Below are 16,923 nucleotides of genomic sequence, written 5' to 3'. Positions count from 1 at the left end.
GTTTTTGAATAGTCTGATTTATTTTCCGATGGGCGAAAAAGTACATTGCTTTGGAACATATTTATGTTGCATTTCCTAACCTTGGGATGGAGTCTTATCTCTTTAGAACCCTGTGAAGTCAAACGAAAATGTGTCCACATACTTGGAGTGGCACAATGTATATAGAGAGCTCTGTTGTTTCCTTGGGTGAGATGCGGTAAAAACCCCGTTTCCGAGGTTTTACCGCATTTTCCGTTTGTACTATTACCCTGGCCGCCGGGTCTCCGATGGCGTACCCTATAGAAGCCTATGGGCTTCTACCGCATCGCGCAGCGGAGATCGCAAAGGACAGCTCTTATTAGAAGAGCTGTCCTTTGCTGTACTGATCGCATATGTTAGTCCATAAGCGATCAGCACAAATGCGGTGACTGGCGATAAGTACTGCACTGTGTTAGTGCATCCTGCCCAAGATTGTCACACAACCCTGTATGCAGCGTATTCCAGCTGTAGCACCATTTGACTGATAAGTACACGCTTAATATTGAATGTCCCTATGGGACCCTCGAAGTTCCTGTGGCTGTAAAATCGCAGCCATAGGGGGGTTTCATACATACAGAGAACAGTATATCTGCCGAGTCCTAAGAATTTTGCAGAGACAATAGATGCTTGTTGTGTATTACAACGTGTGTGAGGTCCTTACCTACTTTCCTTAATGGACACTGGTGTGCAGTATATGTACCTAGGCCTGATCTAATTAGTCTCCCTCCATTTCCACGGCAACACTTGATCGTTACTCTCTGTAGAATGTCTACAAGCCCCGTTTGTCTCGGTGCGTGCTGCAGGTCTGCATCCTAACGTTCCCCCAGCCCCAGGACACAAAGGCTCTCTGTGCTGAGGCCGAGGCACCTTGTTTTCTTACACCTAATTGAAGTAATTTGTGTGAAATGAATGACGTGACTTTGAAATCTGCGGTCTGCCTTTCTGTGTCCGAATGATTAGCTCCTATCGATCACAGAGGTCTGAACACTTTCTAGTGAAATCAAAGATAAGTTTTCCTCAAAAACTAAAATCTAATTCATCTTTAAAGTTAAAGTATAACATCATGGGTTTATTAAATGTATTAGGTCACTAAGCGTAAAAGTCATTTACTTTTGACTAATATTAAACCACTGGCTGCAGACCTGTTAGCCGCAATGCTTGACCAGGGCAGCTATCCAATGGACATTTTCTTTAGAGTGGATCTGACGCTTGCGTTGGAGACGGCCATGTTGTCGGCTGATCCGATATCAATTATATTCTGTAGTAAACGTAGATATGTCTAACTTTACTGTATATTTCCAATTAAAAGTCAGTGTCAAAAATATTCTGAGCATTGCTTCTCTCGTTAAATCTTGTATTTACTAGTAAATGATACCAGAGCCGTAACTAGACTTTTTGGTGCCCTGTGCCAGAAAGAGCATTGGCGCCCCCCTCATTTTTCAAAGGGACATAACGCACGCAAAAAAGGGCCATGGCTTCATGGGGAAGGGCCAGGGAAGAGATAGGAGAGGCCAGGAGATGCTGGGGATGAAATAAGAGGAAGTTACAAGCAAGAATGATAATAAACAGAAATTTGACAGGCCCAAACAGCGCCCCCTCACCTGTGGTGCCCTGTGCGATGGCACCGGCCGTAGTACCCTAGCTACGGCCCTGAATGATACAGTAATAAAGTTAGATTTGTTAAAAAGTTGATAGCAATAGAACACTGCCACCCAGTGGCCAAATGGCCGATTAACCACTTGCTTTTCTTTATTCAAGCAAAACATCTTGATTGAAAACCATTCACGAATATGTCAGTAATTGCTTTTTTTCACCTTCTATTTTAGGAATACCTTGACCTCTCTGTGCCATTTGAACAGTATTCACCAGCGTGCCAGGACAGTCACAGCACTTGTTCGTCAGGAGATGATTCAGTCTTTGCGCATGACATTCTCCCAGAAGAACTGTGTCTTCCAAAGCACCAGCATTACAATGGCATCATCAGAACATAACTTTCAGCTGGATACACACATGGGAAGAATGTAGACTAGAGGCGTATGGACAGGACTTCCGGATGTTTTTTGAGCCGTACAAAGTACTTGCTGTATATGAAGTCAAGAAGCACTGTTTGGCCTGAAGGAACTTATGTGCCAAGTTACACAGAACAAAAAAAAATTATATTAAAATATATATATTTGAAAAGAAGAATGTTAATGCTAGGGTTCTTCGTACTGTGACCTCTAGTGATCCGCCGATGAGCAACCAATCTGTGCCTGCAATGCTAGGAGAAAATCCAATGCATGAGAGAACACATCTGTAAAAATTATGAACTTTTTAAATTTTTTGTTTTGTTCTTTAAATGCAATTTGAACCTTTTTTTTTTTTAGTAGATTTCAAAAGCTAATCTGCTTGCAGGGAACAAGGTTACCTTCAAAAATTTGCTCTTAAATTATGTTTTTTGCAAAAATATAATCTGTAAACTAGAAAATGAAAAGCTGCTTGTTTCAGAGGTGGCATTAACACGGTGGTTGTTATTGGCTACATGCAGAACTGGTAGAGGTGCGCGAGGGGTCTCCTTATTTGTCACCCCCGCACTTCCTGTGGAGCAGCAAGCACTGTAGCGGGGAAGGACCCAGATGGCCGTGCAATGATTTAAATAAGTTGTTTGAATTTAAAGCGCCTCTTACATTGTTTGGAAACTTTTGGTGTGTATGAGATTTGGGCTAAATATGTAGTTTGCATTATTTTACTATTTATTAAAAAAAAAAATCCCAACCTCATATGATTTAGCTAAAAATATCAAACTCCACTTGTAATATTCACATTAATTTGCTGTAGCTTGTAATCTATTAGACATCTTCTTTAAATGACAATAGAGTATTGCCATTGCAGAGTGTACTTTGTATTAAAAGAGAGTGGTCACTGCTAAATTAGTTATATTTTATAGGCAAACAGGTTTATTAAAACAAAGTTGATCCTGTTGCTATTAAGAGACGTCACTTGAATTATAAACATATGTTTGGATACTATTTTAGTGCAGTGGTGGTGCTATGTGCTTTGCCCATTATAAAACCTCTCCTTAAACCAAGATTAAGTAACCAGTGACTCATCAGCTGTTATTGAGGGTAAACTGAGGCTTGTTTTTTTACCCACAGCAGATGATGGTAGCAGCTCTACTTTTAGACTTTACATAACTTCAGGAAAAATATAGGATATTTAAGTTACGCGTTTCACTTTTCAAAATAAAAAAAAATATTTAAATCGCACTTAAATGTTATACCTGAAAGCAGAGGTGTTCAGTCTACTTCAAAACAGTTTGTTACAAATTAGAATGTACATAAAAATAATTATTGTATATAAAAAGAAAACAAAATCTGAATTGTATAAAACAAAATACTGATATACTCAGCAATCTGCTCAGAGTATGGTATTCCCATGTTAGAGTAGTGTCAGAGGGACGCCTTGAATGCTAGCTATTTTCCTAGCTGTAATAATGCAAGCGTTCATAGCGCCTGTGTGAAACCACCTTTTAAAATCATTGCAATCTGGGATAACACTGATCTGGTGAATTATATAATTTTATATGGTCACAGTTTTGTTTTAAAAATTGTTATTTTTCTTTAACTTGTATATTTGTAAAGTTATTTATAGACTTTATTAACCTATATGATCTTTTGCTTACATAGTTGTAGCTTCTATTATAAACATCATACATTCACAGATTTTAAATTTTAACTTATTAACAGTCCAGAGAAATTATATTCTGCATTAATTATTGTGTGTCTTTTTTTTATGCGTTTTATTCAAATATCTGAAAGTGTAAAAAAAATGTATAGTCTTTTTAATTAGCTGCATTATATGATTGTATGTATATGTATATATTTGCTGTTTGGTAGAGAAGGGCAGTGCAGCATTGAAAAGGAAATCATCTACATCAGCTTTCAAAAAGAGTTCTCTAATTTATATTGATCTAATTTGTATCCTCATGTAATGTGTGAAAAATGGTCACATTTTTATTGTCAAAGGGGAAGCTATTATGAGAGTATGGGAAAATAATTATCAAAGAACTAATATTGTACAAGACATTCCTATTAGCATTTCTGAATATTTTTCCATTTCCACACTAATCTATAATTGGTATTAAAGTGCTCGTTGTTCTTGATTAACATCTCAAGGTCATGAAAATTGTCTTCAATGCTGTTTATACAGTATTTATTTTGTTCCAGACTACAATGAAACAAAATAAATTTATACTGTCTTGCAATAAACGCATTTTCTAAATAAGATTATAAAATAGTTTTGTTAAAATTTGTTTCAAATTCATTTAGTACAGAAGTCACCTTTTTTTTCTTACCTTTTAATGTGAATGTATTTTTGTCTTCTATAAACAGCCAAAAAGCCTTTCGAATTTTTTTTTTTTCTACCATTGGATGACTTAATTGGCTGGGTACGCAAAACAGATGTACATTTTTTTTTTCTGTCTGCTTTTTTTTTTTATAAATATATAAAAAAATATAAAATACCAGTGTCTGTCCAATAATTAATTTTATTTTTAATGGCATGCTTTGAAATTACCAATGTGCAAAACAATTAGTTTGAAACATAGCTGGCATGCGAGTGACTAAAGCACTGGTTTGATCAATTTGATTTATTATATCATGAAGCAGGATATACATTTTGTGCCATTGTTTCAGAAGTTATAGGCAGGTACAGTGTTTAGTTTTCTTTTTTTTTCTTTTTTTAATACAGAGCACTCGTTCACAATAAAGAGTAAAGTAAGACTCTGTAATGTTCAGGTTGTCCGCCATACCTTTTGAAAACATTATAAATAAGTTTTTGTTCTAATTTAAGAGAGGTATTTTCTTACAAATGTCTGCAAATTGTGTACATTCCGAGTACCTAACACACTTTCTTTTTCCAGTAATGAAATTTAAAAAATGTACAATATTGTGCATGGATTGAAATGTCACTAGATATTATAAATTTATAAATATATATATAATTTATTGAGTTTTTACAAGATGTATCTGTTGTAGACTTTGAATTAACATTTTTCTTATTGAACGCTTATATAGTTTTATAGAAAGAACTATCTTTACAAGCTAAGTGAAGCTGAATTTTTCTTACATTTTATACTGAATAAATTTGCATTCCGCAGGTTTTCATGCAGTAGCTGGATTCTGTTAGAAAATGAGTTTGGTTTTATTTGATGAAATTATATCTGGCTTGTGCTGCTAGTGTGGAGTTGTAAAACACCAAACCAAGTTTCATTCTGCTTTTTTTTTGTTAACTTGGCAAGCATAACTTTTACCAAAACAATAAAGATAAACATGACTTGTTAATGTGTGGACATTTTTACGTTAAGGTCTTATTTGTTAGCTCATTTTGCTTTTAGGTGTTTTGGGATAAGGACCAATCAGAACACCAATTGCCTTTGCTCTTCTAAAGTTGTTACACTCCTATGTGGAAGGGTTGAAGTTTAAGATGTAGCCAATTGGTGCATTAGAATATTTGATTCCATCTCATCCAACCCCAACATGCCCAAGTATAAATAATACTAAAGTGAAGGGGGCTAGTCCAGCCTGAAACCAATTTGAACATCTAAACCCTAATTGCACAGAGTAATAAATTATGCCAGGTAACTGTCAAACTGCTACTGACCGATTATGGTGTTGGGTGCAGATTTATTAAACAGACTTTATATATCAAATTTGTTGGGTTTCAAAAATGGTACTAGTGCTGTCCACAGGCTATGGCATGGTGTTGCGAAATGGAGTGATAGCATTACTTATCTAAAATCCCTTTTACCTTGTACAAATCTCCCACTTTACCAGCACCAAAGCAGCCCCAGACCATCAAATTACCTCCACCATGCTTTGCAAATGGCGTCAGGCACTCTTCCAGCATCTTTTCACTTGTTCTGCGTCTCACAAATGTTCTTCTGTGCGATCCAAACTCCTCAAACTTCGATTCGTCTGTCCATAACACTTTTTTCCAATCTTCCTCTGTCCAATGTCTGTGTTCTTTTGTCCATATTAATCTTTTCCGTTTATTTTCCAGTCTCATATATGGCTTTTTTTTTGCCAATCTGCCTAGAAGGCCTGCATCTCGGAATTGCCTCTTCACTGTAGACATTGACACTGGCGTTTTGCGGGTACTATTTAATGAAGCTGCCAGTTGAGGACTTGTGAGGCGTCTATTTCTCAAACTAGAGACTCTAATGTACTTGTCTTCTTGAACAGTTGTGCATTCGGGCCTCCCACTTCTCTTCTCTGGTTAGAGCCTGTTTGTGCTGTTCTCTGAAGGGAGTAGTACACACCGTTGTAGGAAATGTACAGTTTCTTGCCAAGTTCACGCATGGAATAGCCTTCATTTCTAAAAACAAGAATAGACTGTTGAGTTTCACATGAAAGTTCTCTTTTTCTGGACATTTGGAGAGTATAATCGAACCCACAAATGTGATGCTCCAGATACTCAACTAGCTCAAAGGAAGGCCAGTTTTATAGCTTCTCTAATGAGCAAACCTGTTTTCAGCTGTGCTAACATAATTGCTCAAGGGTTTTCTAATCATCCATTAGTATTCTTACGCGCTTGGCAAACACAATGTGCCATTAGAACACTGGAGTGATGGTTACTGTAAATGGGCCTCTATACACCTATGTAGATATTCCTATAAAAACCAGATGTTTGCAGCTAGTATAGTCATTTACCACATTAACAATGTGTAGAGTGTATTTCTGATTAATTTAATGTTATCTTCATTGAAAATAAGAGTGCTTTTCTTTAAAAAATAAGGAAATTTCTAAGTGACCCCAAACTTTTGAACGGTAGTGTAAGTGTATACAGAACATATACGCTGTTTAGAATAGGTGCTGATTTAGGGGTTAGCCGTAGGGATTTGTAGCTACTTTAGTCTATAAAACTAATTTTAATTGCAGGTTATATGGGCCACTTTAATGTTTTGTGATTGGCTGAGACGGACTATAAGAATAATATGAAAGGTTGAATTGTAATAGAATAAATAGGGAGACAACTTTGCTAACCCTGTGTGAATTTCACAGCTGAATTAATGGGTTTTTTTTTGTTTGTTTGTTTTTTAAAGGAATGAGGTTATAGAATAAAGTGTAATAACCCTGAAAATTGGAGGTGCTGAGAACCAAATCTACATTTAAAAGAGTAAAGCTGGGAATTAGCCGAAAGAACCCCACCCAGTATCTCTCCTTAGCAAGTGTCCAGATTTCCAAATTAAATCAGAAATATATTGGCTTTGAACAAATATAAATTTTTAATTTTGTATAAAGTTCACAAATTTTGTTGCTTATCAGTAGCGTAGGAGGAAATTATATAACTATCTATAGGACATGGTCACCATTATAAAGGAGACCACTTATTTGAATGGGCACAATGTCAAATGTAATAAACAATATGATATAATTTGTTTTGACATCTAAAGGTGTCACAATTCTGCCTAGAATAACATTCTAAAAATAGCATGTTCCAGGTTCACAGAGCAGTACAAAGATGCTGAAACATTTTATTTGCTCTAGCTTTGAACTTTTTTCCCCTGCAGGCCAAAATAAAGGGTATGGATGCCAATGTACATTGCATAGCTGTTTAATTTCATGAAAAGAAAAATGTTTCAGTTCATGACATCGCATGTGATGTAGACAAAATATAAAATGTCTTTTAAAAATCCTAGCTTCTTACTTAAATCCAAAATTATGGTAATTTCATACTTGCCAATGTTTTTTTTATTATTTTATTTTGTTTGCTATAGAACTGGGAAATCTGTGAATTTGGATCTAACACAATACAGTCATGAGGCACTACAGTTTTATAACAACAGTGGCACTGGTAGTGATCATGCTAAAATTCTCTACGCAGACATATGACACTGCACCTCCTACATGTCCTGACCACTAGGCATGATCACAACACAATTCTTTTACACACTATATAAACATATGACGCTACATCCCCAAGATGACCTGACCACTGGATGTGATCATAATACAATTCTATTACACTCTATACAGTCATAGGACACTACACCCCCAACATGCCCTAATCACTAGACATATAGATTATATTAGTGTGATCTAATAAACCAGAGTTCTGATATGAATGAAAACACCACGCATGCGCAGAAGGATGCCAGAGGGGCTTCTGGGTCATAGACCCAGAAGTCCCTCCATTGCAAAGGGCCGCTCTTACCGACTGTGTGTTCCTTTGTGGGGATCATCATGCATACCAGCATTACCAACGCAGGCAAGTATGCGATTTCCAGCGGACATCGCATGCTTGCGCCATGCATCCCACCCCACACATCAATTCACTATTAAAATATATATATAGATAGATATATATATATATATATATATATATAAATTCATTTATAATAAGAATAATAGTAATTGCAACCTGTTGCTTATAACATGTAAATAGTCTGACTATTCTGTTGTAAATACCTGTTATGAATCCCAAAGCTTGTTCCGTGTGAACTCCATAGAACCCAGGCTAGCGAGGTCTTCCACCACTAACAGCCAGTTGTTATTTCCTTATATCTATAAATGATCACCAGTACTTCGGTGACCACCTGGTATCGGGGTAGTAGCAGTTCACACAAATATACTATGGGATCTGGAGGTGAGAGGGAACAGCAGAAATTGGTACAGTCAGTGTTTCGGCTTGGGAGCCGATGATGTGGCTTATGAAGCGACTTGGGAGTCGGTGGTGCAGCTAAGAGCTGGGAGCAGGAGTTTGGGTACAAATGTTGCGGCTTTGATAGCCGATAGTGCTGCTAAGGTGCTGATGGTGTGGCTTTGAGCCTGTAGCGGGAGTTGGTGTATTAGAGATATGGCTTTGAGAGCCAATGGTGCAGCTAGGGAGCCGGTACATAAGTGGGTGTACTTTAGATGTGGCTTTGAGAACCAATGGTGCGGCTTGAGAGCTGGTACACAAGTTTGTGTACTTGTGATGCAGCTTTGAGAGCCGATGGTATGGCTTGAGAGCTGGTACACAAGTTTGTGTATTTGCGATGCAGCTTTGAGAGCCGATGGTGTGGCTTGAGAGCCGGTACACAACTTTTGTGTACTCGCGATATGGCTTTGAGAGCCGATGGTGTGGCTTGAGAGCCGGTACCCAACTTTGTGTACTTGCGATGCGGCTTTGAGAGCCGATGGAGAGGCTGGTGAGCCGGTGGTAGCACAGAAGCTGTTGGTGCGGCTAGGGAGCCAATGGAGAGGCTTGGGAACCGGCGGCAGCTCGGAAGCTGCTGGTGTGGCTAAGGAGCCGATGGAGACGCTTGGGAGCCGGTGGCAGCATGGAAGCCGGAGAACCAGAATACACCACCACGAGGAGAATCAGAATGCTGACCATGCAGCTGAGCTGAGAGAACCTACAGGAACACTATAGTCGGCGAGGTGGCATAAAGGCCAGCATGCACAAACAGCAGGAGGAACCAATCACGCCATGCTGTGGATAACACGTGATCTCCTGAGGCGTGCAGATTGCCTAGCAACTGAGGGAACTGGAACAACAGCGTCATGAGAAGGTAAACTGATAGAGGGAGACAAGTCGTGACCGCGACTTGTAACAGTACCCCCCTTTTATGCGGGGTGGAAGAGCCCCCCAGAACCCAGTTTCTCCGGAAAATCTCAGAAGAAAAGTCTCTTCAGCCTGGGAGTATGTAGAGCACTTTCAGGACCCCAAGAGCGCTCCTCCGAGCCATAACCCTTCCAGTGCACCAAGAAATGCAGATGACCCCTGGAAATTTTAGAGTCCAAGATCTTTTTCACCACAAATTCGAGTTGACCGTGGACCACAACTGAAGCAGGCCTAGATGGAAACTTGGGCTTAAACTTGACTGAACTGTAGACCGGTTTGAACAAGGAACAATGGAAGGTGTTGTTGATACAGGGAGACTTGGGTAATTCAAGCTTGAAAGCTACCGGATTCATCTGAGAAATTATGTGGAATAGGCCAATGATCCTCGGATCCAACTTCTGAGTAGGCTGGCAAAACTTAATGTTCTTTGTGGAGAGCCAAACCAAATCGCCCTTCCTAAACATACACGACCTTATATGTTTGTCAGCAGATCTTTTGGAGCGGAGAGAGACCTTCTGAAGGCTTTGATGGACCTTGCTCCAAATATGACGGAGCCGAGAGACTGAAGGCGAAACTGATGAACTGGAGTTGAAAGAATTTGCTCTGGGATGTTGGCCCATGACACAGAAGAATGGAGACACTGAAGATGCTGAATGGCACGAGGTTTTGAAAGCGAACTCAGCAAGCGGTAGATGGGACACCCAGTCAATATGACACTTGGAGACATAACAGCGTAAATACAGTATTGCTACAGACACTGGTTAACACGCTCAGTTTGCCCATTAGATTGCGGATGGTAGAAGAAAGGTCAGTGCCCAAGGAAGCACAGAAGGTTCTCCAGAACTGTGCCACAAATTGCGTTCTTCGATCCGACACATTATCCATCGGTAAGATGTGCAGGTGACAGATGTGTTGGAAGAACAGGCCAGAGAGTTCTTTGGCAGAGGGTAACTTCGGAGAAGGTATGAAGTGTGCCATTTTGAAAATGGTCCACCACAGTCCTGATCACAGAACATCGAGCAGATACTGGAAGATCAACAATGAAATTCATGGCGATGTGAGTCCAGGGTCTCCTAGGTATGGAGAGAGTAAGTAACAGACCTGAAGGAGCTGTCTGAGGTGTCTTATTTTGGGCACAGATCTCACATGCCAGGACAAACATCTTTGGTGTAGGAAGGCCACCAGACTGAGCGGAAGAGCAACTCTAAGGTCTTACTGATGCCCAGGTGACCAAAAGCTCGACGAGCATACAAATCCCGTAAGACTGATTTCCTAAACTTTTCTGGAATGAATAGAAGACCAGAAGGCTTATCTGGAGGTAACTCTAACTGACAGGCCTGAATGAGTTAAGGCAAATTTCGGGTGATGGCACAGTGGATGAAGGATTCCAGAATAATTGGTTCGTCTGAACTGGAGATCTGCTACACAGATTCAAAGGTCCTGGAGAGAGCATCAGCCTTGATGGTATTCAAACCAGGACGGAAAGAGAGGAGGAAATTGAACCGGGTGAAAAACAATGCCCATCGTGCTTGCCAATAGTTCAACCTCTTTGCAGACTGAATGTAAGACAGGTCCTTGTGGTCGGTAAGAACCGTGATCCGGTGTTTGGCCCCTTCAAACCAGTGTCTCCAGTCCTCAAAAGCCCATTTCATTCCCCACATCATAGTTACGTTCTGCCGAGGTGCATTTGCGAGAGAAAAAGTCACAGGGGTGCAATTTATTATAAGCAAAATCCTTCTGAGGCAGAATGGCTCCGGCTCCTACTTCAGATGCGTCCACTTCAAGAATAAATGGGAGATTCGGATCGAAGCACTGGAGCCTGAGTAAATGCAACCTTAAGGGCTGTGAAGGCCTGGACCGCTTTGGGTGCCAATTAGAGGTGTCCGCTACTTTTTTGGTCAATTCAACAATGAGCGCAACAATGGTGGAGAAAGACTTAATAAACCTGCGGTAATAGTTAGAAAAACCGAGGAAGTGCAGGCCCGCTTTGAGGGAAGTTGGCTGGGCCCATTTCAGTTTAGCCTCTACTTTACTCCATGGAGAATCCCTGGGATGAGATGACATAGCCTAGGAAAGAAATCTGGGAGACATCAAAATCACATTTCTCTAGGTTAGCGTAGAGGTGGTTCTCCCGTAGTTTCTGTAGAACTAGGTGTTGGCCAGTGACTGGGAAAAGATGAGTATGTCATCCAGATACATGACAACAAATTTCCCTAGGAATTCTCGAAGGACGTCATTGATGAGATCCTGGAAGACCAACGGAGCGTTGGAAAGGCCAAACAGCATGACCAGGTACTCTTAATGACCCGAGTGAGTACTAAAGGCCATCTTCCACTCGTCCCCACTCCTAATACGGATGAGGTTGTATGCTCCTTGTAGGTCAATCTTTGAAAAGATGTTGGCCTGGCGCAGCTGGTCGAAGAGTACCGAGATGAGAGGCAGTGGGTAGGAGTTCTTTATGGTGATCTTGTTCAGACCTCTGTAATCAATTCATGGACGGAGAGATCCGTCTTTCTACTCCACGAAAAAGAAGCCAGCCCCCACCATTGACTTAGAAGGACGGATAAACTCCTTCGCCCATGCATCCTTGATGTAATCTCTCATCGAATTGTCCTCTGGAACGGAAAGAGAATACAATCGACCTTTAGGAAGTTTAGCTCCAGGCACTAATAGCAGAGTCATATGACCGATGTGGAGGAAGAACATCCGCCAGCTGCTTGGAGAAAACATTAGCAAAATTTCGGTATTGGACTGGGATGGCAAGAGACAATTCAGCCATGGCAGGTTGAACTGCCCAAATAGGAACTGCAAGACAGCAAGTCTGACAGGCATGGCTCCACCTTACTATTTCCCCGGAGGACCAATCAATGATGGGATTATGATCCCTGAGCCAAGGGAGACCGAGAACGATTGGTGCTAAAGGACACTGGAGGAGATAGAAGGAAATAGTCTCTGAATGCAGGACTCCGACTGACATACGGAGAGGAGGTGTTTTAAATTTGTTGCGCCCACTGGAAACCAATCCTCCATCCAGTCCGCAGATAGGAATTTCCCGATCTAATGGAATGGCAAGAACACCCAATGACTTGAAGAAAAAGAAATCCATGAAATTTCCAGCTGCCCCTCTATCCAGAAATGCCGAAGTGGTCAGAGAGGAGTTGACAAGTTGGATGGCTACTGGGACTAGTACCGAGTTCTTGGAGGAAATAGGAGCCAGGCCTAAATGCAATTCCTCCTGGACATTTAGGCCTTGCCTTTTACCGGCCTTAGTGGACAGTTGCTCACCACTATGCCGTTTGTCCCCTCAATACTTAGAGGAATTGGGTACGTCTCCTGGGGCTCTCTTCAGTTGATAACCCAGACGCACCAATTTGCATTGGCTCCTCCGGATCAGAGGATGCAGTCCAAGTGGGAGAGCGGGGCGACCTTGTGGGAAGATTTTGTTCCCATCCATGTTCTTGGAGATGTCGGTCAATCCTGATGGCCTTCTTCATGAGGTCATCCAAGAACTCAGCAGGGAGATGTTGAACGAGGATGTCCTTAATGGCTTCAGAGAGTCCAAGCCGATATTGGCTGCATAGGGCTGGATCATTCCAACCACAGTCAGTAGCCCATCTGCAGAATTCAGAGGAGGAGTCTTCCGCTACCTTCTGACGCAGTTTGGACTCAGCCAAGACAGATCTATCAGGGTCGTTGTACAGTAAACCCATGGTCGAAAAAAAAGGCATTAACGGACTGCTGCGCGGCATACATCGCGGGCAACCCAAAGGCCCAAGTTTGTGGATCCCCTGAAGTAGGGAAATTACCAGTCCCACTCGTTGTGATTCTGTCCCTGAGGAGACAGGACGTAGCCTGAAGTATAGCTTGCAACTTTTGCAGAAGTTAAGGAACTGTCAGCGATCCCCAGAAAATCGATCTGGCAAGTTCATTTTTGGCTCCCTGGGAGGAACTGAAACAGCAGGAGACCGGCCTTCTTCAACGCGCAGGGAGAGTTCTCTAACCTTCTGAGGGAGGATTTGGATATGTGCAGCAAGCACCTGGGCAGGATTCTGCGGCTGGTCTATGACTGCTCTCCAGTCTATTTTATTTTGGGCCGACTATAATGTTATGAATCCCAAAGCTCGTTCTGTGTGAACCCCCTAGAAACCAGGCTAGCGAAGTCTTCTGCTTCTAACAGCCACCCATTGTTCCCTTAGATCTATAAATGATCACCGGTACTTAGGTGTCCTCCTGGTCTTAATACTCGGGGTAGTAGCAGTTCACACGAATATACTATGGGTTCCAGAGGTTAGAGGAACAGCAGGAATTGGTACAGTCAGTGTTTCGGCTTGGGAGCCGATGATGTGGCTTATGAGCTGATGATGCGACTGGGGAGTCAGTGGTGCGGCTAAGCGAGGAGCAGAAGTTTGGGTACAAATGGTGTGGCTTTTAGAGCCGATAGTGCAGCTAAGGTGCCGATGGTGCGGCTCTGAGACGGTAGCAGGAGTTGGTGTATTAGAGATATCGCTTTGAGAGCTGGTACACAAGTTTGTGTACTTGCAATGTGGCTTTGAAAGCCAATGGTGTGGTTTGAGAGCCGCTACACAAGTTTGCATACTTGAGGGCCGATGGTATGGCTTGCGAGCCGGTACACAAGTTTGTGTACTCGCGATGCGGCTTTGAGAACCGATTGTGTGGCTTGAGAGCTGGTACACAAGTCTGTGTACTTGCGATGCAGCTTTGAGAGCCGATGGTGTGGTTTGAGAGCCGGTACACAGGTTTGCATACTTGAGAGCCGATGGTTTGGTTTGAGAGCCGGTACACAAGTTTGCGTACTTGAGAGCCAATGGTGTGGCTCGAGAGCCGGTACACAAGTTTGTGTACTTGCGATGCGACTTTGAGAGCCGATGGTGTGGCTTTGGAGATGATGACAGCTGCTGGTATGGCTGGGAAGCCGATGTAGTGGCTGGTGAGCCGATGGCAGCACGGAAGCTGCTGCTGCGGCTAGGGAGTCGATGGAGAGGCTGGTGAGCCAGTGGCAGCATGGAAGCTGGAGAACCAGAATACACCACCACGAGGAGACACAGAATGCTGACCATGCAGCTGAGCCAATAGAATGCTATAGTGGGCAAGGCGGCAAAAGGCCAGCGTGCACAAATAGGAGGAACCAATCACACCGTGCTGTGGATAACACGTGACCTCATGAAGCGGAAGATCGCCTAGCAACTGAGGGAACAGCGTCATGAGAAGGGAAACTGCTAGAGGGAGACAAGTCATAACCGCGACTTGTAACAATACCCTTGGAAGCTGTGAACTAAGGATCCATGAGAAGGAAGCGCTAACCAGCTGCCAAAACTGAAAAGTGAAGCCGGCTGCAGCCACATGCACAGTATAGCGGTCAGCCGGAAGGATAGCAAAGCTCCTGTAATGAAGCTCAATGAGGTCTGTGTTCCTGGCACACCTATTCATCGGTTGCTGATAAGTAGCACATGTTAGGATATCCTTGATGACACTTTATTTGAACCCATGCTGCATAGCGGTCCTCAAGCAAAGAAGAGACACATGCCGGTCTCATCTATATAAAGACTCAGATATACAGTAGGTATGAACTAGGGGTGTGCACCGGCCACTTTTCGTGTTTTGGATCTGGATCTTTCTTCGTGTTTTGGATCTGGATTGGTTTTGCCAAAACCACCCTTCCGTGTTTTGGGTTCTGGGTTTTGTGTTTTGGATCTGTATTTTTTTGGAAAAAGACCATAAAAACAGCTAAAATCAAATAATTTGGTATTTTTTTTTTGTTCTTATGCTATTATTAACCTCAATAATATTAATTTCCACTCATTTCCAGTCTATTCTGAACACCTCACACCTCACAATATTGTTTTTAGGCAAAAAGGCTGCTGGATGACTATGCTAAGCGACACAAGCGACACAGGATGGCAGTTTGAAAAACTAGGCCCCAAAGAGTACATACTACAAAGAAAAAAAGAGATGCAAGATGGAATTGTCCTTGGGGCCTCCCACCCAGCCTTATGTCGTATAAACAGGACATGCACACTTTAACAAACTAATAATTTCAGCGCCAGGGTCTGCCCCATGACTATGGCTGAAATGATTGGTTCGTTTGGGCCCCCACAAAACAAGCTGGCAATTAATCTGTCCCTGCACAAACTGACTCTACAGAGGCAAGTTGTCATCCTCATCCACTGACTCTTCACCCTCTTCAGTGTTGTCCTCATCCTCACAGAGTATTAATTCGTCCCCACTGGAATCCACCACCACAGGTCCCTCTGTACTATCTGGAGGCTGGTCTTCCTGAAAGAATTGATAATTAATTTTGATGAACATCATCTTCTCCACATTTTGTGGAATCAACCTCCTTCGCCTTTCGCTGACAAGGTTCCCGGCTGCACTAAAAACTCTTTCAGAGTACATACTGGAGGCGGCGCAACTTAGGTAAAATAGAGCCAGTTTGTACAGGGGCCCTACAAATTGCCTCTTTTTCCTGCCAGTACAGGTACGGACTGTCTGACATGCCTACTTGGATACTGTCACCATTGTAATCCTCCACCATTCTGTCAATGGTGACAGTGTCATATGCAGTGACAGTAGACATGTCAGAAATTGTTGGCAGGTCCTTCAGTCCGGACCAGGTGTCCAAACTTCATCCTGTCTGCCCTGCATCACCGCCAGTGGGTTGCTTAGGATATCTAAGTTGTTTCCTGGCAGCCCCAGTTGCGGAAGAAAATGAAGAAGGAGCTGTTGACGTGTCACGTTCCTCTTCAGCTGATAGTGTTTTCACCAGCAGGTCTTTGCACCACTGCAGGCTTGTGTCGGCTGGAAAGAGAGACACCACGTAGGCTTTAAACCTAGGATCGAGCACGGTGGCCAAAATGTAGTGGTCTGACTTCAATAGATTGACCACCTTCGAATCCTGGCAAAGCGAATGAAGGGCTTCATCCACAAGTCCCACATACCGAGCGGAATCGCTCCATCTTAGCTCCTCCTTCATTTTCTCCAGCTGCTTCTGCAAAAGCCGATGAGGGGAATGACCTGACTCAAGCTGGCAGTATCTGAACTGACTTCACATGTGGCAAGTTCGAAGGGCTGGAGAACCTTGCACAACACAGAAATCATTCTCCGCTGCGCTTGAGTCAGGTGCATACCCCTTCCTTTGCCTATGTCATAGGTGGATGTAAAGGCTTGAATGGCCTTTTGCTGTTCCTCCATCCTCTGAAGCATATAGAGGGTTGAGTTCCACCGCATCACAACCTCTTGCTTCAGGTGATGGCAGGGCATGTTCAAGAGTGTTTGCTGGCGCCCGAGTCTTTGGGACGCAGT

The 16,923-nt window shown here is 42.4% G+C and overlaps 1 protein-coding gene across 4 annotated transcripts in view; it reads left to right on the top strand.

Annotated features, from left to right (window-relative positions):
* Positions 1 to 5,331, top strand: part of FGFR3 (fibroblast growth factor receptor 3) — a 90,539-nt gene extending 85,208 nt beyond the window's left edge. For all 4 annotated transcript variants that reach the window (XM_088454993.1, XM_088454992.1, XM_088454991.1 and 1 more), the window contains exon 18: positions 1,845 to 5,331. In XM_088454993.1, the coding sequence (XP_088311119.1) occupies positions 1,845 to 2,009 (165 nt within the window). In that variant the 3' untranslated portion in view covers positions 2,010 to 5,331. The remainder of the gene's footprint in view (positions 1 to 1,844) is intronic.
* Positions 5,332 to 16,923: the final 11,592 nt, after the last annotated feature.

The sequence above is a fragment of the Taudactylus pleione genome, unplaced genomic scaffold, assembly GCF_031769625.1.
Source record: "Taudactylus pleione unplaced genomic scaffold, aTauple2 ptg000638l, whole genome shotgun sequence".
NCBI classification, from domain to species: Eukaryota; Metazoa; Chordata; class Amphibia; order Anura; family Myobatrachidae; genus Taudactylus; species Taudactylus pleione.
The sequence above is the reverse complement of the archived record's forward strand: the minus strand, read 5'-3'. Positions and strand labels throughout refer to the sequence as shown.